General features: G+C 50.3%; 1 protein-coding gene across 1 annotated transcript in view; it reads right to left on the bottom strand.

Moving 5' to 3' along the window:
* LOC125945021 (uncharacterized) overlaps window positions 1–24,780 on the bottom strand; it is a 60,901-nt gene that overhangs the window by 20,327 nt on the left and 15,794 nt on the right. The window contains exons 3-4 of the mRNA XM_049666570.1: window positions 15,382–15,467; window positions 7,004–7,084 (exon numbers count right to left, since the gene is read on the bottom strand). Coding sequence (XP_049522527.1) covers window positions 7,004–7,084; window positions 15,382–15,467 — 167 coding nt within the window. The remainder of the gene's footprint in view (window positions 1–7,003; window positions 7,085–15,381; window positions 15,468–24,780) is intronic.

Here is a 24,780-nt window from a genome sequence, read left to right as displayed (position 1 = left end):
TATGGAGTAAGTATCTAATATCGAATACGAGCTGTTCGTATGGCCCGCGACGCAGAGCTGATAGCACAGATTGTAGGGCTGCCTTTGAGTCACTGAAGATTGACCATTGTCGAGGTGACTCCCGACTGACGAAACGAAATGCAGCACGAAGAGCAGCTAGTTCCGCAGATGTCGATGTCGTTGGGTGGTCAGTCCTGAAGCTAATGGTAATAGCTTTTGCTGGGACAACCACAGCACCGGACGAACACTGGAGGTTTGTGGAACCATCAGTATAAATATGTACACTGTCCGCATACCTCTCGTGTAGAAGAAGCAGAGACAGTTGTTTCAGCACAGGTGACGAAAGCTCAGATTTTTCTTGATTCCTGGTACACTGAGATGTACTGTGGGGCTAATAAGACACCAAGGGGGTATCGATGGTTTAGATGCAGCGGTGAAGCCCGAGGGAAGTTTGTCGTTGTACTTGATGATAGTTTTAGAGAACGATGCTTGGCGCCGGTCTGAAGGTAGTGTTGCAAGGTGGTGATAGGGGGCACGTGCAAAATGTCTGATGTGCGTTCTGAGGGCTTCCACCGTAATGTGAGTTTGCATCGCATGGTCCCGAGCAATCGCAATAGTAGCCTCTGTTGACGTGCATCTGGCTAAATCAAGGCAAACTCTGAGTGCTTGAGCTTGTTCTGCCTGCAGAACACGAATATTTGTCTTGCAAGTGTTGTTCAGTACAGGTGGACTATATCTTAAAAAACTGAGAAAGAGAGCTCTGTAGAGTTTCAGCATTGCGTCTACTGACATCCCCCATGTCTTTCCTGTCAAGTATTTAAACAACTGGGAAGTTGCTGTCAGGCGCCGTTTCATGTAGGCCACGTGTGGGCTCCAACAGAGGTCTCGGTCAATGATTACGCCAAGAAACCTGTGGGTTCTGACATAGGAAATGGTCCGCCCATCGATTGAGATGACATAAGGCGTCATTGCTTTGCGAGTAAATGCCACTAGTGCGCATTTTTCTGGTGATATGCTGAGACCTTGTTTACACAAGTAGCTCGCTGTCAAAGTTGCTGCTCTTTGAAGCCGCGCACGTATCTGAGGACGTGTGACTGCCGAAGTCCAGACACAGATGTCGTCTGCGTATATTGAAATCTTGATGGTAGTTAGTAAGTATTCAGCAAGTCCAAGAAGAGCGAGGTTGAATAGCGTCGGGCTGAGAGCACCGCCTTGAGGAACGCCTCTGCTCGTATAGCGTCGCGTAGTCGGGCCATCGTCAGTTAACACAAAGAATGATCTTGCAGATATGTAACTTGCAATCCACAAAAAGACTCGACCGCCTAGGCCAACCGTCGCAAGAGCATCGAGAATGGACTCATGTAATACGTTATCGTATGCACCTTTCACATCTAAGAATAAAGCTGCAGATAAACGCTTACGGGACCTTTCGTGCTGAACATACGAAACGAGATCAACTACATTGTCGATGGAAGAGCGGTCACGTCGGAAACCAGCCATAGAATTCGGATAAATATTCTAGTGTTCAAGGTACCATTCTAGGCGGCCAAGGAGCATCCGTTCCATTATCTTGCCTACACAGCTGGCCAGCGCTATTGGGCGGTAAGAGGTGAGCTCGAGTTGGGATTTGCCCTGCTTCAAGAGTGGCACCAGGCGGCTTATTTTCCATTCGTCAGGAACGTTTCCCTCCTGCCATGAGGAGTTGTAAAGGCTCAACAATTCTTTCCGTGCAGATTCTCCAAGATGACACAAGGCTCGGTATGATATACCATCTGGACCCGGAGATGAAGAGCGCCTGCAGAGAGCTAGTGCCGCCTCGAGCTCCTCCATTGTAAATGAAAGGTCCATGCGGCAATCCCGGGAATGGGGGACGTCACCTCGGGCTGGAGGATCTGGACGAGTCGCTTGGTCGGCGATCCTCGCACAAAAGTCTTCTGCGACATCGATGTCTTGCCGCCCTTGGAAGAGCGCGAGCGCCTTGAATGGAAAACGCTGTTCCGGAAGGCAACGCAGACCTTGCACCGTTTTCCAAATGTGAGACAGTGGCTTGCGGGGGTCTAGTGTCTGGCAAAACGTTGCCCAACGTTCCGATGCTAATCTATCCATGCGACGTTGGATATTCTTTTGCATCCTCCTGGCCGCCCTAAGGTCATGGATTGATTTCGTACGCCGATATCGACGTTCCGCCCGGCGACGAAGTGCTCGTAGTCGCTCTAATTCTATGTCGAAGTCATTTCGCGTGGAAGAGATCGTCATCATGCGGGTGGCGTTTTGCATCGTACTTTTAATTGTTTGCTCTAACCCAGATGGTAGGCCCTCGCGGCAAGCATCTTCCATATCAGATTTGAAGGTGGCCCATTGAATGGTCCGAATGGTCTTCCGTGGACCAGATCTAGACGACAAGCCTTTGATGTTAAGATAAGTGGGAATGTGATCACTCCCATGCGTCTCAATGTCTGGAAACCACTTCACACATTTGGCGAGAGAGTTGGAGACGAAAGCAAGGTCGAGGCAGCTGCCGTATGTCACGCCTCGAAGAAAGGTGGGGCTACCATCGTTCAGGAGAGTAAGGTCACAGTTGTAGGTGATGCTTGCTAATCTTCGTCCTTTTGCATTGGTTATTGTACTCCCCCATGCCGGATGGTGTGCATTGAAATCTCCTATGATGACCCATGGGGCAGGACACACACTCAAGATATCTGCTAATCTTTTCGTATCAAAATTGCTTGAAGGCGATATATACACGCCTATGAGAGTAAACAATAGTTTGTTCTTTTTAACTGTGATGCATATATATTGATTGTCGTCGTGGGGCGAAAATTGGTTGCAAAACATAGGTAAGTTCACGACGAACAAAAACGGTGATTTTGCTGCATGCACCAGTTGTTGAAGACCTAATAAATTCGTACCCTGACAGTCTGATTGGTTTCGACAGGTTGGGCTCACAAATGACGATGAGTGGAAATGCATTGGTGTACACAAACTGACGAAAATCTGAAAGGCGTGATTTTAGCCCTCTGGCGTTCCACTGGATGACGTACGCTGCCTTGACTTCTTTTCGGAAGGATGGGGTATGAGTAGCCATCTTTCTAGTTGAGGGATTCAAGCACTGGGCTTAAGGTGTCCAGCACTTTAAGTGCGCTTCGAGCAGATGTTGTCCCCATGTCCACTAAAAGTGCTCGGATGGCGTCCATGAGGGAACGCATAACCGAAATGACTTGACGATCTGTTTTAGGTGCATCATCCATGACTGGAGAAGGCTCCGGTTGGACGACGACCTTTTGAGGTTCCTTGGCAAGGGAGCGGCTCGGTAGCGTAGGCCATTCCTGTAAAGAAAGAATCTTATCCGCTTCCTTCGTGGAAATGGTGGGCCTTTTCGCGGCGCGACTAAGTGGTGCCGCAGTGGAGTGGGCACTATCACTTCGAGCATGCGCCTTCTTTGAAGACGTACGACGGTGCCGACGTCGACGCCGACGCCGGACTGCTTCGGCTGCCTCCCTGTGGGTCGAATTGTGCTCTGGACATTTGCTTGAGAACCGCGCGCTCCTTCTTGATGCGGGGACAGTCTTTCGAAGAGGCAGCGTGAGGGCCATTACAGTTGGCGCACTTCAGAACCGTGGCACCGCAGGTCTCTTCTGCGTGAGGTTCAGCGCAACGGGGACACAGTAGCGAGTTGGGACACACGCCCTTTACGTGTCCTAGCCGGAAACACTGATGACATTGAAGCGGCTTCTGGATGAATGGTCGAACCGGATGTCGGAAATGTCCGACTTTAACGTAGGATGGTGTACAATCCCCCGTGAAAATTACTTTTACGCAGCGCGTATTCCCAAGGCGGCGCACTTGCGTAATGATAGTGCCCTCGTTTGCCGGCTTGATGACGCTAGGTAAGTCATCATTGGGAAGGGCAATGTCGATGTCATAAATTACACCGGCTATGGATGTATCGTCGATCGGGATAAAGGGGCGCATTTTGATGCCGCCTAGCTCCGTGATTGCTTGAAGTTTTCCAAGCGCACTCACGTTGTACACGTCTATGGCGAGTATATTCTTCCGTGGATTTATTCTGATGTCTTTAATTTGATCTGGCACCGCACATTCCAGTAAAATGGATAGGGCTTGCCTGTTCAGTAGTCGTAGGTTGCTTGAGGGTTCTTCCGGCATAAAGATGATGACGTGTGGCCAGCGCGCAGGCCTTGACTTCATAGTCGTTGTACTCGCAGGAGTTGACGGCGATGTGTTGACGATCTTTCTCTTCGCCCTCTTGCTCCGGACGGGTATGGAGCTGTCATCGGATGAGTCGTCTTCCGACATAGAGTACAGCTCGGTGTCTTCGGTGTCACTGGGGGAGCCAACTCGCTTCCTTGCGGTTGACGGCCGTGATGACTGCTGGCCAGGCGGGCCTCTGGAATGCTCCGCGTCCATGGCCGCAAGACGGGGAGGCGAGGCACCTCGAAAGGCGAAGATTTCCCCCAAAATTCAGAGAGCACAGAGACAAGTGTTCTATCAAGAAGACACTTCGTCGTCTTCCCAGGCGCCCCGACTATTAGCGTTGCCCCTTCGGGGCAACACAAAACTGATTATTTTTCTAATAAAGCCTATCTATCTATCTATCTATCTATCTATCTATCTATCTATCTATCTATCTATCTATCTATCTATCTATCTATCTATCTATCTATCTATCTATCTATCTATCTATCTATCTATCTATCTATCTATCTATCTATCTATCTATCTATCTAGGTTGTGGCTTATTAAAGAGAGAGAGAAACAACTTTATTTAAATTAAGATCGTGCTTGGTCACTGTTGGTGGAGCCCCTCTTCCAGGGCCCCACTGGCTATTGCGGCGCGCCGGGCCTGGTCGATGGTCGCCAGTTGGCTCCCCAAGTCCAGTTCGGAGAGTCGCGCCTCCCACGACCAATTGCTAAGTGTATCGTTAAGTAGCGGCGAGACGGCGTCTGCCGGACGCTGCGTGCATGGGTAAGTGATGTGTTCTAGTGTCGGGGTGGAGTCGCACCATGGACATCTGTCGCTGTGTTTGTTAGGATGTATTTTGTGCAGTCTATGTAAATGTGGGTAGGTGTTTGTCTGTATTCGGCGCCAGTCCCTCGCCTGTCGCCTGTTGAGCTTGGGGTGAGGTGGACCTTTTGTTCGTCTTTCTAGTCGTTGTGCCTCAAGTATGTCTCTCGGTGTGCTGCCGGGTGTCGGAGAGGCGTCCGTTCGAGCGGTATGTATCGCGGCTCGGCCTGTTATACCTCGAGCCAGACGATCCGCCCGATCGTTGCCTTCCACTCCGGTGTGCGCGGGACACCAGGTTATCCCGTGTTCCATTTGGAGGCTTGGTCCTAGTATGCGAAGGACCCCGGCCGGTAGAACTCCCCGAAGGAAGAGCCGGCAGGCGTCTTGCGAGTCTGTGAGTATATAAGCCGACTGGCTCTTGGCCTCAGCGTCTCGGATGGCTAGGGCTATGGCCGCGGATTCCGCCGTGGCGCTTGAAGTCGTGCGTACGGACGCTGCTACGATCGGTCTCCCCCCGTTTGTCGCGACAGCGACGTAAGTAGGAGTCGCTGTCTCACCTCTGGGGTATAAGCCCGCGTAAGTAAAGTATGTGTCTGCGTCCTCCTGCCTTTTGCGCAGGATGGCTGCTCGGGCTTGTCGCCGTTTCACGTGGAAGTGAGGGTTCATGTGACGTGGGATGGGGTTCACATGGATTCTTGCTCGTAGATCAGGTGGCATAAGTATGGTCTCGTCTCCGCAGAACTGTGGCGTTAGAGGGTATCGTAGTCGTGTTAGAACGGAGCGCCCCTGGGGTGTTGCGTTTAGTCTTTCGCGCTGGGCCATGAGTGTGGCCGCGGCGAGTTCTTCGTATGTGTTCATCATGCCTAGCTCGCTGAGACGGTCAGTGCTCGTGTTTTCTGGCAGGCCGAGTGCCGCCTTGCAGGCAATCCGGAGCAGTCGATTTGCTTGGTCGATGTCAGTTTGTCGGGCCGCTTGGAAAGGAAGTGCGTAAGTGATTCTGCTTATGACGAAGGCCTGTACTAATTTCATGGTGTGTGTCTCCGTCATTCCCTCTCTGCTACGTGCTATTCTGTTAATGAGGCTAGTAACACTGCGAACCGTGCGCTTGAGTTTGGACAGGGCGATGCCGGCACTGCCCGTTTCCTGTATATGCATACCGAGCACTCGTAGCTGCTGGACTTTTCGGATGGTTTCTCCGTCTAGAAGTAGTTGTAACGGCGGAGCTCTGTTGGCTTGGGTTCTTGGTGGTCGAATATGTATGTATTCTGATTTGCTCGGTGCGCATTTCATGCCGGCATGTTTTGTGTATGATTCAAGGTGCTCCTAGTGTGTGCGTGATTGCACACGTCACGTCGCAGCCATGTGGCTGACTAAAGATGTGGCCTGGTGCATGCGTCTTTGAGCACGTGATGGCGCAGACAGTGGGGAGGAGGTGGCGCCACGTCATGAGTGTATAAAATGAGCGCGCTGCCTCCCACGCGTCACTTGCTCTTCGGATTTCCTCGGTGCTGTCTCTACTGCGATGGACTGTAAAGCGTAACAAGCGTCTACTTCAGTGGCTGCTGTGAAACGTGAGGATGGTAATGAAGAAGACGACATAATCATGACGGACCTACCTTTAGACACAGAAGATAGCATAGCAAGAAATAAAATTAACCGTTTTGCAGCAAAATGGTCTGCATGTTTCCGGTCTGTGGCCAACGTGTACGCAAACACACACACCAAATTAGAAGAGAGAAGTCAAAATTATCAATCGAAAACATTTCACCAAAGGGACTGCAATGCTTTCGCATTCCCACACATAAGCAGTCAGAAGTGTCTCCTCAATTTTTATTGTTTCGACGCCTCTGCAATAATGCCCAACTGGGCGATGTAGGATCTTAAATGAGTAAATGAATGAATGAATGATTAAATGAATAAAACAGAACCACTGAAGACTGCACTAGCAAATTATAAAGTAAAGGTGGAACTTATTCCTACCTGGCCCGTCATTAAAGGTTATTACTGCACACTTGTCGCCGTCATCGTAGTATTGGAAATGATAAATCCTTTTCTTTAGATCTGCGTAGGAAAACATACACCATTGTGCGCACAGAGCGCTTATGTCAACAACCAAGACAATAGATACTATACAACACTATAGATGATTTATTTGCTATATTAGACTAGTGCATGTGTTGTTTTGAACGTGCTACTTGTGCGACATAGCAATATACCACAGAAGTCGCACGTCGTTTCGTGTATAATTCTACTTGCTCCAAATGAACAGCCATTCGCGGATCCGGAGGGGATGCCTGGATGTCCCGACTGCCCCCATTCCCTTGAATTTTAACGCGACAGCGTTAAGGACACCGTGTCGCAGGATATCCGGCATCGGCGTCTGCGTCCGTGGCGGCGAAAATTATCCCGAACCACCCCCACCACGCAAGCCCTCCGCGTAGCGCAAGGTGTTAGTGAAGGAGAAAATCATCCCGAACCACCCCGACCGCGGAGGCCCTCCGCGTGGCGCAAGGTGTTAGTGAACAAAAATTAAATTTATCACAGTGAAATTCGTCAGAAAAATGGTAGAAGTACGACTTAACCGCAACCTACAGACATGGGTGCAGTCAGATTGTAATTTGAATGTACGAGAAAACATAATTCTGTTACGAGGAAATTCAAACACAAACCCCTTTGCCAGCATTTCTACCATACCAACAGCGGCGTGCTCGGGTAGATTACTTGCGAAAATCATATCCAGATGGCGCTCGCATCCTCGGCAGGTGAAATTGGGACACGCGCGCGCGTCGGGGCAATAGCGAACAATTAATAAAGTAATATAACGGAGATTTATTGAGATTAGTAGCGACAGCCGGTTGCAGTATGCACCAAGCACAGTCCCTTAGCTCGAGCCTCTGCTGCGCGCTTGATCCTGCCGATGCTGCTATCTCTGCGCCGACGTTCGGTGTCTTCCTTACAATGGCCCCGCGGAAGTAAAGGGTTCATCCTGGTGACTTAGTTTTCTGGAAGGACGGTAGAATGATATGGCTTGAGACGCTGAACGTTAACGACTTCGCGGTTACGATGTCGCATGCCAGACGGCGGCGTGAGTGGCTCCACCAGGTAATTAACGGGTGATGTTCTCTCGAGAACGCGGTATGGCCCGTCGTACTTCGGAAGGAGTTTTGAAGCGAGCCCAGGCGTGTGGTGTGGCACTAACAACCAGACGAGGGTGCCCGGGAGAAAATTGGGAGTCGAGTTCCGGGCGTCGTGAACGGCTTTTTGGCGGTTCTGGCCGTCCGAGGTGAAACGGCGGGCCAGCTGGCGACATTCTTCGGCGTGTCTGGCGGCTTCCGAGATCGGCAGGCATTCGGATGTGTCCGGCCGGTAGGGCAGAATGGTGTCGATTGTGTGCGAAGGATGCCGGCCGTAAAGAAGGTAAAAGGTTAAAAGAAGCCGGTGGTGGCCTGAGTCGCGGTGTTGTAGGCGTAGGTGACAAACGGAAGAACTAGGTCCCAATTAGAGTGATCAGGTGAGACGTACATGGCGAGCATGTCACCAAGAGTTCGATTAAAGCGTTCCGTGGTACCGTTAATCTGTGGGTGATAGGCAGTGCATTTACGATGAACAATAGCGCATTCAGCAAGCAGTTGTTCGATGACTTCAGATAAGAAGGCATGACCTCTCTCGCTTAAAAGTTCACGTGGACCTCCATGACGAAGGAGAAAACGGTGTAGTAATAAATTGGCGATCTCCTGCGCTGTAGCATTTGGTAGAGCCGCAGTCTCCGCATAACGGGTCAAGTGGTCTACTGCAACGATTATCCACCTGTTGCCGGTAGGAGTCAACGGAAGTGGCCCGTAGAGATCTATCCCCACGCGATTGAAGTGTCGGGATGGGCATTGTAAAGGCTGGAGTTCACCGGCGGAGTTGTGCGGTGGCGCTTTCCGGCATTGGCACTCATGACAAGAGCGGACGAAGTTTCGAACAAAATTGTGCATTCCCCGCCAGTAATAGCTATGTCGAAGTCTTTCGTAGGTCTTGAAGACTCCCGCGTGGCCACACTGAGGATCGACGTGGAACGAGGAGCAGATCTCTGATCACAAGGTTCTCAGAATGACGAGTAACCATGTGCGTCCCTCGGGGGCATAGTTGCGTCGATACAGTAGCTGGTCTACGAATCGCAAAATGAGGAACTTGGCGCCGTAGCGTTCGTGACGCTGAAACTTCCGACGTATCCGAGAGGAGGTCGAACGGAGATGCAGTCCAGGAATCATTACGCTGTGCAGCAGCAATAGTGTCAAAGTCCAGAGACGAGAATGTGCACTCGCAGGAGGAGTCGTGACTGATCTTCGTTGGAAGCGGTGATCGGGATAGCGCGCAGCGTCGGAATGCTTTCGCCCGTAACGGTAAACCACGCGGATGTCATATTCTTGAATGCTCAATGTGCAGTGGGCAAGGCGGCCCGATGGGTCTTTTAGCGTCGACAGCCAAGATAGTGCGTGGTGCTCGGTCACTACGTCAAAAGATCGGCCGTATAAATATGGGCGAAACTCGCCAAGCGCCCACACAATGGCCAAACACTCCTTTTATGTTACGTTGTGATTGCTCTCCGCCTTGGTTAACGTGCGACTCGCGTATGCGACGACGTATTCTTTATGGCCAGGTTGACGATGTGCCAACACAGCGCCAAGGCCTACACCGCTTGCGTCGGTATGGATTTCGGTTGGCGCTTGAGGGTCAAAATGGCGAAGAATGGGTGGCGTCGTGAGAAGACGGCGCAAGGTTGTGAAGGCGTCGTCACACTATGGAGACCATCATGAGATATCTCTAGTGCTACCAAGGAGCTGCGTGAGAGGCGATATAATCGACGCAAAGTTTCGAATGAATCGCCGGAAGTAAGAACAAAGGCCGACGAAACTGCGTAGCTCTTTGATAGTGGTAGGTTTGGGGAATGCAGTAACAGCACGTAGCTTCTCGGGATCCGGACAAATGCCCTCCTTTGACACGACATGGCCTAAAATGGTGAGCTGGCGAACAGCAAATCGACGCGGAGTTGCAACTGTGGTGTCCACAGTTGCAACCCCGCGTTGGTCAAGCAAGTGAGTACGTGCTGGAGGCGGAGCAGGCGCATTGCGAAATCAGGGGCGCACACCACAATGTCATCAAGATAGCAACTATATTTTCCATTTGAGGTCACGCCGAACTTTATCCATCATTCGTTCGAACGTAGCAGGTGCGTTGCAAAGGCCGAAAGGCATGATGATGAATTCAAACAAGCCGTCTGGTGGGACAAAGGTAGTATTCGGGCGATCGGCCTCTGCCATCGGAACCTGCCAGTAGCCCAGTGGCACACCGACGGGGGGGGGGGGGGTAGGGTTCAGGGTTTCAGCCCCCCTGAGGCCGACTTAGCCCCCCCTTTTGTTTAACCCCTTTTCTTTCCTTGCGCATTTGAGTACTGCAACTAAGATGTAAGACGGGCAATCGTCTGCACACTCGCAAAAAGAACATTTCTTTGACAATTTCCCGTGAAGAAATTGAAATTAGTGCTGTTTAGATGGTATTGGCAAACTGTCAATCCCCCCCTGGCAGAGATCCTGGGTGCGCTAATGCAGTAGCCTGACCGCAAATCCGGTGAAGAAAAGAACTCGGCTGCCTGCAAACAGTCTCGAGCATCATCGATGCGTGGTAGTGGGTAGACGTCCTTCAGCGTGATATTGTTCAACTGTAGAAAATCAACACATAAGCGGATGGAAGCATCTTTCTTTGTGTCGAAAACCACGGGAGAGGCCCATGGGCTCTGTGAAGGCTGAATGACGCCTCGACGGAGCATGTCATCGACCTGTTCTGCAATCACGCGACATTCCGTAGCGGACACGCGATATGGTCTTTGTCGCAGCGGTGAGTGAGAGCCAGTGTTGATGTGAGGCTCGACTTTTGATGCACGGCCAAGAGGTGTTTGCGCAACTTCGAAAGAACGGCGGAAGTGCTGAAGGATTGTGAGAAGTTGAGATCGCGGCGAATATGTTAGATCTTCAGCGATGAATGGGCTGAACACATCTGTCCATGTTGAGTCGGGCACGAAGAGGGCACTCAGTTCATGAACGGCATTAAAAGGCACTTCGTCGAGGACGGAGACAATTCGTGTTGAATCGACCGACTCGACGAAACTAAGGCATTCGCGGTGGAGCAGTGATAGCTGCGATGAAAGATGATTGTAAATGGGCATCGAGCTGACACCGGCGGCGAGGTCAATAGCTGCAAAGGGCAAAGGAAGCGCTTTTCGGGTAACAAAGTGATGAGACGGCATGAAGAAAACCGTCCCGTCGGATATAGTACTACACGAGACTGGTACAAATGCTGAAGAGCAGGGGGGAATACAGGTGTCTTCTTTCACGACAAGGTTAGCGACAGGATGCGCATCGACCGAGGCCAGGTCAGCAAGTTGGAAAAGTTCTATCTCAGCCCGAGCGCAATTGATGACGACGCCGTATTGTGGCGTGAGAGAAAATCCCATCCTAGAATAACGGCGTGGGAGCACGATGAAAGAACTATAATCTCAATCGTGTATAAAACGTCCTGTATGGTTACACGGGCTGTACAAGCAGCGGTAGGGCGAATGGGTTGAGCACTTGCCGTTCGAAGCGACAATCCAGACAGAGACGTCGTCACTTTACGAAGTGAGCGGCAAAACCTGGCATCCATAACTGAAATAGCGGCACCGGTATCGACGACAGCGACTGTAGCGACATCTTGAACAAACACATCAACGACATTGGCAGGTAACGGAGGAGGACTTTGGCATGACGCCACTAGCGCAGTTCTTGCCTCAGGAACTGCGTCGTCTAGTTTCCCTCTTTGTTAGATATGGGTCGTCGACACATAGGGGAAAGCGATCCGCGACGTGGGGAGGGTGACTGGAGACGTTCGAAGCGAGGACGGCGATCAGTCTGGGAGCGAGTTGCTGAAGGGTCGAAGGGACCGGCGCATTTGGATCGGGTGGCACATAGGGCGCCCGTCTATCGTCATCGAACGCCTGCGATCGGTGGTGGCAGAACCTTGCGATGTGACCGGGATACTACATGCAAAGCATATAGGGCGATTGTCGGGCTAACCCGTGGCGTGTTGTCACGCCACGGGTTAGCGACGGCAGTGGTGGCCCAGGGGACGGGAGAAGGAGGGCGGTGCACAGGCTGCTGGAAACGTCGTACGGGCACACTGCGAGGAGCCATTACAGCAACCGTAGCATAAGTGACCGGTGTAGCCGCGGCATCTTGCTGATGGACAGCCGGCAGCGCTTCCGTGACCTCTTCATGGGTCACGTTACGGAGAGGAGACGGCAAAGTGCTGGCAGACTCCTGAGTGATGGACACCAGAGATAGCTGTCGAGCAACTTCTTCGCGGACGAAGGCCTTGATTTGGGTCATCAGGGAGGCTTGTTTGGGGCCGGTGGTCAGGCTGCAGAGTGACGCCGCATTTGGCGTGGTATGTCGCCTTGTCAGAGATCGCTGCTCACGTGATTCATCATAGCTCTGGCACGAGCTGATAACGTCGCCAATAATGCGCGGGTCCTTGGCCAGAAGCATCTGGAACGCGTCATCAACGATTCCCTTCATGACGTGCTTGATCTTTTCCGCTTCCGTCATGGCAGCGTTTACGTGCCTGCCCTGTACGATGAAGGGTTCTGACAGACGCTAGCCGTGTCCACCCAAGTGACTCGGAGCCTAGTTGACCAAACGAATGCACACCTTTATTCGGCAACACCATATGTATAGAACGCATGGCGCGTAGCGCTCTCTACATCTCTCCCCCGAGATATGTACACAAGAAACACCAAACACTTCACAAGTCAAGTCTTCTCGGAGTCTTGACTCGACGCCCAAACCTGGCGACTCTCACGCCACAATCATTGGAGACTTGTGGTGTCGCTGTTACCATGGTGTCTGTTACCGTGGTCGGCGCTTCGGGCTCCACGCGGTTTTCACTCTGAGCTGGCTCGCTGACCTGGCTCATCGTTGGGTCTGAATAGGGCACTAGATGTATGCTATTACGCACAAGCGCCACGTTGGGTGTTTCCACGACGTACGAGCGGGGCTTGGAGGCTGGTCTAAGAACACACGCCATATCCTTGATGTCGCGGGCCCACACCATATCTCCTGGCTGCAGCGGAGGAAGGACGGTCGCGGCATGACGGCGATCGAAGTCTTTCTTCTGCTGCCTTCTCACCTCTTCGTCTTGCCACTTGACATCTTCTCTCGCCGGTCACTTGGGTTCCAGGCGGTCCACTGTCTTGGGAAGCTTGGTTCGCAGGCTGCGACCCAACAGAAGCTGCGCTGGGCTGAACCCTGTGACGCCTGCAGTGTCTCTGTAGGACAGAAGAGCCAGAAAAGGATCGTCTGCTTTCGCAAACTGTGAAACGCTGGCGTGGCGGTGCCGGTCGGGATGCGCGGAGGTGAGCGCTATCTGGTGATGTTGCAAAAAACCCAGCGGCACGCGCGGCGAGACCACAGCAGCGCCAGGAAAGACGGGAGAAGAGGCGAAGAAAGCTTCGCTTTAAAAGGGGGCTCGTAATTCGTTTCATGCATGCCCAGAGGTTACGCGATGCAGAATTCTAAATAGAGAAATTAGGGGGCAAAAAATTAGCCCGCTTTAAACAAAAGACACTTGGACTGTGGTTCGGCGCGACGACGATACCACAGAAGCGAAGCGGTAAAAGTGGAGAATGCGGAGGGTGATTGTTGATCACACGAGAAGCAGCAACCGTCACTCGACGTCCCTCAGAACATAAAAAGAAGAAAAAAAAAAACGTTGCAATTGCGGCTTTGGCAGGCATTCATTGAAGAAAGCACCCAGTGTAGTGGAACATAGGACTGCTTCTTTGGGAACCTAGAAGCAGTGCCCAAAGGATGAAGAACGGTGGAAGACAACAGTACTGGGGGCGGAGCTATCGTCGTTCCCCTCTTGTGTTGTACTATACGAGGTTCACAAAATGTAACAGCTCATGCAGTTCTCAGTTATTTTGCAGCCTTATTAACCTCTTTTATTGATGTGTGTAGGGGCATGACGGCGTGTGTTTCCCTGCAAACACACTACTTCGTGACCACACTGTGTTTTTTTTTTCAGATGAATGTCATATTTCGAGCACAGAAGACCGTGTCCGAAAACTTAAAGAGAGCGAGCTTTAAGCACAAACTGCTAAAGGATCGATGCTCAGTCCCACTTTCATTGTACTTTAATTGGAACATCTAACCAGCTTCTTACCACATGTTTATCACTTTCAGTTTTAAGAAGATGGTATGGACTAGGCACAGGTACATCACGTGCTTTACCTATTAACCATAAGGTAATACATTAAATCATATCTCTGTTATTATTATGAAGGAAATCAGTAAACGAAACATGCTAAAACCGGTATCGCTTATGTTTTATGCTCTAAGCTAGTGAATAGCAGGTGATCACTAAATCACTAAAGAAATTCACTGTGCGGGTTATCGTCTTTCCATCATTTTTTTGCAGGCCGCCACACTCCCGCACACAGCGCCCCCTGCTGCTTTTTAACGCGAATAGTGTTTTATGCTGGGGTGCACCATCAACTTCCTGTAACGGACGTGACGTCGGCGAGAAGGCGTAAAATATGCTCTCTCTTGACAGGAATGGCACCGCCATTTAGGAGCGGTGAAGCGAAGTACTGCATCATGACCCTCGCCGACACTGAGCTCTTCGGTAGTCTCAGCGCGGCGGAGGCTGCAACGCGGTGTAGTCTGGTGTAGGCGGTGTAGGCCTTCTGCTCAGGTGACGACGCAGTTCCCGCACACAGTTTGTCTTTCGCGTAAGATTAGCCTGTGACACCTCGTCGCCTACGAAGTGCAGCTTCAAGATGCATCAGTAGTGCTTACACGCCACCTATTGCTTCGCTTGCGATGGAACCAACTAAGAAAACTGCTGGCGGCGCAGAAAGGCAACGTCGTCGACGGGCGAATCTCGCTTTGGTCCGGTGAGAGACATGCCAGCGTGAAGCAGAACGCCTTCGCGCGTTCGCGGCGCGCGCTGCGAGCTTTGCCACTCGCATTCGTAAAGCTGAGCGTGTCGCAACTCAACTTGCTGCCGAAGATGCTACGGAGCCAGACCAAAATACCTTTGCCGAAGTGACTCAGCAGCAGGACGCCGCTCGCCAACAGGACGCCAACCGCCAAGCAAGCCTGCAACATGGTCGCCTACCCGCAAATCGTGCGATTTTCGCTGCAGCGGACCGTGAGTTCACGAAGCCAACATGCAACAGCCTCTGTGAAGACACCTTTCACTGTCGTGTTCTACCGATTCCTATGAAAGAGGGATCAACCATCTTTTATCTCTACGCAGCTCCATCTGCTGCATCTTACCTCCCCTATTTGCAGTCGCCTCCAGGACAGGCGCGTCGTCGAGAAATTGCCCCTTTGATATTTTAATACGGATGCTGATGACGTCCCTGCCAACACAAAAATGTTTCATAAAGTGCATTTGCGAAGTGAATGTTTAAAGTATTAGGCATTAACACAAGACACCACGGTGAGGTTATTGCATGAAACGTGCTGCATAGCCAACATAAGTTTGCTTTGCTAGGCAATTTGGACGGTGTGGAACTAAAATGACTTGCCATGAGCTATGATAGCAACTCTACCGTAAGTACGTGTCTGACACATTACTTATTATTGCTGAAAATAGATGGGAATTGTCGAAATTAAACACTAATTCACAAGAAACGAAACTCTAACTGAAATAGAACACTTACGTGAGTAATTCTTGATCAGCCATGTTATACATATTATATCCCCCCCTTATCATAAGAAGCCAACAAACATTGACACCAAGGACAACATAGGGGAAATCACTTGTACTTACTAATTCAATTAAAGAAAATTATAAATTAAGAGAAATGAAAGTGGATGAAAAAGCAAATGTCCGCAGGTGGGGAACGAACACACGTCTTCGCATTACGCGTGCGATGCTCTCACCATTGAGCTACCGCGGAGCCGTTTTCCAATCCACTTTCTGGGGTATTTATGTTTTACAACCAGAACTCACCCTGGGAGTGTTAGCCAGCGCCACCACTCACAAACCTAGGGGCGGATGTGGAACATCCTTTCTGCCACAGGCGTCACGAGCACGTGATCTTTTTGGGTGATGGCAACTGGTCAATAAACCCACATATGCTACCTAAAGGCATCAATGTTGCCGGATTCGAGCCCTCGTTATGTAATGAACGAGAAGAAAGGGAACCGAGGGGGCCGATTTTTATTAATCATATCATAAGAAGCCAACAAACATTGACACCAAGGACAACATAGGGGAAATCACTTGTACTTACTAATTCAATTAAAGAAAATGATAAATTAAGAGATTAATTAATTATGTTGTAAAACATCAATACCCCAGAAAGTGGATGGGAAACGGCTCCGCGGTAGCACAATGGTGAGAGCATCGCACGTATAATGCGAAGACGTAGGTTCGTTCCCCACCTGCGGACAGTTGCTTTTTCATCCACTTTAATTTATCTTAATTTATCATTTTCTTTAATTGAATCAGTAAGTACAAGTGATTTCCCCTATGTTGTCCTTGGTGTCAATGTTTGTTGGCTTCTTATGATATGATTAATAAAAATCGGGCCCCTCGGTTCCCTTTCTTCTCGTTCATTACATAACGAGGGCTCGAATCCGGCAACATTGATGCCTTTAGGTAGCATATGTGGGTTTATTGACCAGTTGCCATCACCCAAAAAGATCACGTGCTCGTGACGCCTGCGGCAGAAAGGGTGTTCCACATCCGCCCCTAGGTTTGTGAGTGGTGGCGCTGGCTAACACTCCCAGGGTGACTTCTGGTTGTAAAACATGAATACCCCAGAAAGTGGATGGGAAAACGGCTCCGCGGTAGCTCAATGGTGAGAGCATCGCACGCGTAATGCGAAGACGTGGGTTCGTTCCCCACCTGCGGACAGTTGCTTTTTATCCACTTTAATTTCTCTTAATTTACCATTTTCTCTACTTGAATTAGTAAGTACAAGTGATTTCCCCTATGTTGTCTTTGGTGTCAATGTTTGTTGGCTTGTTATGATATGATTAATAAAAATCGAGCCCCTCGGTTCCCTTTCTTCTCGTTCATACCCCCCCCACCTTGTGTTTTATGGGCGTATTCCGAGCGCATTAGCGTAAATGATTAATTCTCATTGACATATTTTTTTTGCACTTGCAAATCATAGTGTTTCAAATTGGGCGTGTATTTTTCTTGTGCTACCTTTTGTGCCAGTCGATGATTCATAATCTGGGGGGATGCGCTGCAAGGCACGGTTTCAGGTTCCGTTCCTTCGGGTAAGGGATGCGGCGCAGATGGTTATGGGTTTCCTAGAAAAGCACCAACGGAGGTATCGTCCTGGATTCTTGCCAATAGACTTCATTTCCATGGTTATCAGATGGAAAACTTGGATTCCTTGCTCACTTGGTGTTTAAGTCGATTGCTAAGGCATCTGTGTCAGTATATTGGTCACACTTGACGGCGCGGTTCTGGCTGCATGGCGTCCAATAAAAATGCACCATTTCATGGTGGTCGTCTTGGTAAAGAAAGTGCATGTCTGGGCCAAGCAATTAGGAAAACCTTGTGAAATCTTTTTTTTTTACTTGTATTGAATAGAGGGAATGTTGAAAATAGGCGCATTTTTTTTCAAGGCTTTTCATAATTTCTAAACGCACGTCTTTAGTGGCGGCTTTGTATTCGGTCTCAGGTGATTTGTCATCACAATTATTAGAGGGGGGCCACTAAATGGAAAAAAAAGACGCTATTAATGAAAGGACGGAGAAAGACATGAGCACCCTCTTCGTTACAATGAGAACGCGTGCTGAAGTTGACCTGGCCGATGGGTTCATCTGAGAGCTTCATCCCAATTTATGTATTTTATAGTGATGCACTATCGTGATCTTATTGAGGCTTTCCTCTTACGGTGAACGGAGTACATATTAGAAGGTACTTTTCTTGAATACATAGTTCTGACCTACAATGTTGCATTGTGTAATTGAGTGCATATCGGCTCTGCATGCGTGTCAAAACACTAAGTAACTGCATAAATGCCACGGGGCAAAAATAGTGAAGCCGATGGTGTATTTACAGGTATTTACAGAATTGCAGCAACGCTGGATAGACAAGGCGGCTGCTCGAACCAGCCGCGCGCTCTCCTAGCTAAATCGTCTTCGTTGTTCATGGACACACCATGCCCCAGTGCTCCGTAACATCACGCCCCGGTCGGAAAGCCGCCGTCTCGGCGGTAGCTGTTTATGGGGGCGAAGTCGCGGGGAAATAGTGCTTCAGCCTAGAGACGTGGACGACATCAGTGGGAACAGGGGCAGACGATGAACGATAGTCCAGCGGGGAGACTTCGTAGTTGACGTCTCCGAGCTGGCATAGGATCTTGTAAGGCCCGGTGTAGCGAGGGAGAAGTTTCTCGGGCAATCCGATGCGGCGGCTTGGTGTCCGTAGAAGAACTAGGGACCCTCGGGAGAAATGAACGTCCCGGTGGCGGCTGTCATACCTCGTCTTCTGCGCAGCCTGTGAGGCGGTGAGCCGTGAGCGGGCAATCTGGCGAGCTGTGTGAGCCCGGGCGAAGATGTCGCGGGCATACTCAGTTGGAATGTTGGTCGCGGGTGGAAGAAGTGTGTCCAAGGGTAAAGTTTGGTGGCGGCCGAACAGCAGATAAAACGGTGAAAAGCCGGCGCTCTCGTGGCGGGACGAGTTATAGGCAAATGTTATGTAGGGTAACGAGTCGTCCCAGTCCCTGTGGTCCGGAGAAACGTACATGGATAGCATGTCCGTCAACGTCCGGTTGAGCCGCTCAGTTAATTCATTGGTCTGGGGGTGATATGCGGTGGTTAGTTTGTGCACTGCAGAACAGGAACGAAGATCTTCGACAACGCGGGACAAAAATGTGCGGCCGCGATCAGTGAGCAGCTGCCTCGGGGCGCCGTGATGTAGTATGACGTCATACAGAAGGAAATCCGCAACATCCGTAGCGCAGCTTGTCGCCAATGCTCACGTGATGGCGTAACGCGTCGTGTAGTCAGTCGCGAAAGCAACCCACTTGTTGCCGGTTTTAGACGTAGGAAAAGGGCCTAGCAGATCGATGCCCACGCGAAAGAATGGTTCGGAAGGGACATCAATGGGGTGCAGGCGTCCAGCGGGTAATACAGCAGGTCGTTTGCGGCGCGGACAGAGTGCACAGGCAGCAACGGTAGCGGCGCACAGAGCGATACAGGCCCGGACAGTAAAAGCGGCGTCGTACGCGGTCGTAGGTACGGGAGACACCTTAGTGGCCCGCGTTACGCTCGTCATGTAGCTGCGCAAGAACGTCTGCCCGAAGATGTCGAGGTAGAACAAGCAAAAGTTCCGGGCCTTCAGGGCGAAAATTGCGGCGGTACAGAACGCCGTCGCGCAGGACGAATGCACTGATAGTGGGTTCGGGATGCACAGAAGCTACCCGTTTCGATGAGGAGACGTAGAGATTCATCACGGCATTGTTCATTGCGAATGTCATGCAAGTCTGAAATGGCTCGGACGCAAGCATCCGTGTCGTGGGCATCATGGTCTGGACTGTCGACCGGGTGACGGGAGAGGCAGTCGGCGTCCTTGTGTAAACTGCCACATTTGTACGGAACAGTAAAAGTGTATTCTTGTAGCCGCAGCGCCCACCAACCCAGTCATCCAGTCGGGTCTTTCAGCGATGAGAGCCAGCAGAGAGCACGGTGATCAGTGATAACGAAAAATGGGCGGCAAAATAAGTAAGGGTGGAATTTGGCCACTGCCCAAACCAACGCCACGCACTCGCGTTCCGTGATAGAAAACTTCCGCTCTGTGGTCGAGAGAAGGCGGCTTGCGTATGCAATGACACGCTGTGCGTTGTTCTGCTGCTGAACGAGAACAGCTCCAATGCCATGGCCGCTGGCGTCTGTGTAAGTTCAGTAGCAGCGGAAGGGCTCGTAGTGAGCCAGCAATGGCGGAGCCGTTAGCAAGCGGACGAGGGCGGTGAAGGCTTCGGCTTGCGCAGGTCCCCATGAGAAGGAAGCATCTTTCTTGAGTAGGTCAGTGAGCGGGCGAGCGGTGTCGGCAAAGTTCTTGATGAAGCGGCGGAAATAGGAGCATAGGCCAACAAAGCTTCTGACATCTGCTGTGGATGACGGCACGGGAAAGTTGTGGACGGCGCGACTCTTGTCGGGGTCGGGCTGAATTCCAGCGGCACTGACAAGGTGGCCGAGAACCGTAATCTGGCGACGTCCAAAGTGGCACTTCGACGAGTTGACTTGCAGGCCGGCACGTCGGAAAATAACAATAACGGCCGACAGACGCGTAAGGTGACTCGCAAATGTGGGCGAAAAAACTATCACGTCATCTAAATAACATAGACAAGTGGACCATTTATAGCCACGAAGTAAGGAGTCCATCATTCGCTCGAAGGTTGCCGGGGCATTGCAAAGGCCGAACGGCATAACCTTGAATTGATAAAGCCCATCAGGCGTTACAAAAGCGGTCTTTTCACGGTCCATGTCATCTACAGCGATCTGCCATTACCCAGAGTGAAGGTCTATGGACGAGAAGTACTGGGCTCCATGCAGACAGTCCAAGGCGTCATCAGTACGTGGCAACGGGTAGACGTCTTTCCGTGTGATCTTATTCTGATGTCGGTAATCGACGCAAAAGCGCCAGCTGCCATCCTTCTTCTTAACAAGGACAACTGGGGAAGCCAACGGACTAGACGAATGTTCGATGACGCCTTTAGTCAGCATTTTGTCCACCTCGTGCTGTATAACTTGACGTTCGGCATGTGACACATGCACGGTACCGGCCGTCGGCGTATGGGATTGGCGTCTCCGGTATGTATTCGGTGAGTGACCACTGACTTCTGGCCTAAAGGACGACCATCAAAATAAAAAATGTCGCGATAAGCCTCCAAGACGCGGCGTATCTCAGTAACCTGCGTAGGGAGAAGGTCAGTTGCGATCATCTTGCTTAGTTCATCCACTGTAGGGTTGGACTGATCGAAATCGCCTACAGAGGATAGTGAACCTTCTGTGTCCAATACGGAGATCTCGCAATCACCAATAGCCGAGATATCGGCCAGTGACATGCCTCTCGGGAGCACCTGCGCACAGTAGTTAAAGTTGAGGAGAGGGAGTGTGGTCCGGTTGTTTGCAACAGTGAGTAGGGTGTGCGGCACTGGCGACGTTCCTTTCAAGCATTGCGGGAGCATGTGCACTCACCACATAGACGCCGTCAGGAACAGGTGGAAATGAGGCCAGATGAACGTACTGAGTGGATTGCGGTGGTAGGTGGATGTCCTCGAGGGAACATAAGCGCGCTTGGGTCTATTGTGGGATGTCGCAGCTCTGGGGCAGTTGAAGCTGAATCACACCGGACGCGCAGTCAAAGAGGGCGGCTTGAGATGATAAGAAGTCCAATACTAGTATAATATTGTGAGGGCACCGTTCCAAAACAGCAAACAAAACAGTGGTATGGTGCCCTGCGATGCTTACGCGAGCAGTGCACATTCCGAGCACGGTGGGCGTTCCTCCATCGGCGACGTGCAGTGTTCGTGATGCAGCAGGTGTGAGGACTTTGTTGAGACGGCGGCGCAATCGGGCACTCATCACAGAAAGTTGCGCACCAGTGTCGATCAACGCCGGAATGTTTATGCCATCGACTGTAATATCAATCAGGTTTTGTCGGGTCGGTAAAGTCAGCAGAGGATTTGTTGGTCGAGTCGGCAGTTCAGCATCACCTCCGGGAGCTGCAGCAGTTAGTTTTCCGGGGAAGAGCGTCGGAGGTTCATGGGGGGATGGCGGGCGACGAGCCTGAGGCGATAGGGATGACGGCCGACGAGCTGTTGGCGAACGGGACTGGTGACGGCGGAATGACGGTGCGGAACTATTCCATGTAACAGTAGCGTCGGCGTGAGGCGGTTCCTGGTCAAATGTAGGCTGGAAACGGCGTGGGCTCAGTTCGGAACGGTAATAGCCATATGGTAGTCGTGGAAGTGAGGATCCGACTCGGCTGCGGCAATGGCGGGCAATGTGACCGATTCGACGGCAGGCAAAGCCGATCGGTCGATCATCTGCAGTTCGCCACTCGGCCGGGTTTCGATAGCCTGGAGCGATCCGCTGGCTAGACGAAGGAGCAGGTCCAGCCGAGAGTCGTGAGGGTGCAATAGAGCAAATGGAATGAACACCGAGATGATCGAGTGCTTCGCGGACTGTTGCTTGGACAAGTGGTACCATGGGCAAGCTGTTGGGATCACTGACGCGTGGAAAAGGGTTGGCAGGTGACATTGCTTCAATTTCGCGCCGCACAATGCGTGTCACGTCTTCCGAAGTTGATGGTCGCTGCATTCTGCTGTCCTCGCATGAGGAAGTAGCAGATGTGTTTGGTAAGCGGGCGAACGACGTTGGAAAAGTTGTAATGCGGCGGTTCTTTGCCAGCTCAAAGCGTTGGCACTCCCTGATAATATCACTGACTGTCGCACAATTCCTACACATTAGCAGATTGAAAGCATCGTCATCTATGCCCTTCAAAACGTGCCCGACCTTGTCCGACTCACAGATGTCACTGCCAGCCTTGCGGCACAGAGCTAGCACGTCCTGGATATAAGTGACGTACGATTCCGTGGAAGTTTGTGCACGAGTCACTAGATCTTTCTTCGCGGCGTTCTTCCGCCCAAGTGGACGGCCAAACAAGTCCTTCAGCTTCTGCTTGTACGTTTCCCAGTCCGTAAGCTCCTCTTCGTGGTTGTCAAACCACACCTTCGCCGTGCCTTGCAAGTAGAACATCAAGTTCGCCAGCATTACAGTTACATCCCACTTGTGTGTACTCACACGCTCATACATGGTGATCCAATCTTCCACGTCGACATTATCGGTTCCGCAGAACGTTCCTGGATCTTTCGGATGCACCACGACAATAGTTGGGGTTGTCGCCGCTGGCGCAGGTCCCGCGTCCTCCGTCATGATGTTAATACCAAGGCGACGACCGCTGCGGAGCTCCGTGGTCCCTTGGGAATACACAGCAACTCCACCAAAATGCCACGGGGCAGAAATAGTGATGCGATGGTGTATTTACAGGTATTTACAAAATTAAAGCAACGCTGGATACACAAGATGGCTGCTCGAACCAGCCGCGCGCTCTCCTAGCTAAATCGTCTTCGTTGTTCATGGACACACCATGCCCCACTGCTCCGTAACAATATATACATATGCTGCTGTTCATTGGTAATTTTAAAGCACACTGACCTCCTAATGTAACATCCTATGAGTTTTGTAATTTTCTTCTATTTCAATTAAGGTTGGATGCCAAGTTCATAAAATATTTGGGGGGAGAAGAGTAAGCATACAGTTCATCTTGAAAGGCACGTTTTTGTAGGCATATAGAAGTGTTATATACATTGTAAACATTTTGATATTACCTAATTCAAAAATTCTTAACAAATCTGGGTGTCACGCCAGCACTTAAGTTTAACTTGCCATACCAAAGCCATTTATAGCAGTCACAGAGGAGAGGCATTAATTAATTTATTTGTACATACTGCAGCGCAATAAACGCTATAACAGGAGTGGGTTAACGAAGGGAAATATATCCAGCAAAATAACATACAGCAGGTAAGAATGGTGTGCTAAGACCATACATCTTTAATGGCGGACAGAAAACTTTGGGATGGACATAGTCGAATAGAATCAGGTAAGGGATTCCAGTCTTCTATGGAACGAGAGAAAAGGCTGAATTTTAAACATGTTAGTGCGTGCGTAATAGGGCACCAAGTTTAAGTTGCGACGTAGTTTTGTCGATGACTGTGGTGCGAGGTTAGTATCGCTGTCTTTTGAGATTCTAACCGTAGAGTCGACGATGCTGTGCAAAAAATTTAATGATTCTATGCGGCGACATGAATAGAAGTTAAATTCATGTAATAGAGGGTGAAAAGTCGCGATCATAACGGCGAATTATAAACCTTACAGCTTGTTTTTTTTTAAGTGCGAAGCATTTCTTGGCAAACATTTGCTACTTTGACAGTATCTAGCTATCTATCTATCTAGCCGCCTACGTCTTTGCGCTCTCATGGTCGTTTCGTTAACTTGGTATGTACCAAAATTGGTATACTAATACAAAAGTATATGACGAACATAAATGATATGTCATGATATGACTGTCATGACATGTGTGTCATGTAGGTCATGAAACAGCCGCTTACGTCTTGGTGCTCTCATGGTCGTTTCGTTAGCTTGGTAGGTACCAAAATTGGCATAGTATGACATGAGTGTATGACGAACATAATTGATAGGTCATGACATAAATGTCATGACATGCGTGACATGTAGGTCGTGACAATGACTAAGCGAAAAAGTTTAACACTCAGAAACCACTGAAATGGGTTCGGACGTGGGTACTAAGTGAAGGAAACACTAAAGGATGGTGGTAGAATTTATAGTCATGATTATGATTCAGCAAAATGACAATGAATCAGCGAAAAAAGTATAGCACTCAAAAACCACTGAAATGGGTTCGGACGTGGGTACTAAGGGAAAGAAGCAATAAACGAGGCTGATAGAAGTCATAGTCATGAGCATCACTCAGCAAAATGACAATGATTCAGCAAAAAAAAGAATAACACTCAAAAACCACTGAAATGGGTTCTGACGTGGGTACTAAGTGAAGGAAACACTAAAGGATGCTGATAGAAGTCACAGTCATGAACAGGACTCAGCAAAAATGACAATGACTCG

The sequence above is a fragment of the Dermacentor silvarum genome, chromosome 4 (genome assembly GCF_013339745.2).
Source record: "Dermacentor silvarum isolate Dsil-2018 chromosome 4, BIME_Dsil_1.4, whole genome shotgun sequence".
Taxonomy (NCBI): Eukaryota; Metazoa; Arthropoda; class Arachnida; order Ixodida; family Ixodidae; genus Dermacentor; species Dermacentor silvarum.
The sequence above is the reverse complement of the archived record's forward strand: the minus strand, read 5'-3'. Positions and strand labels throughout refer to the sequence as shown.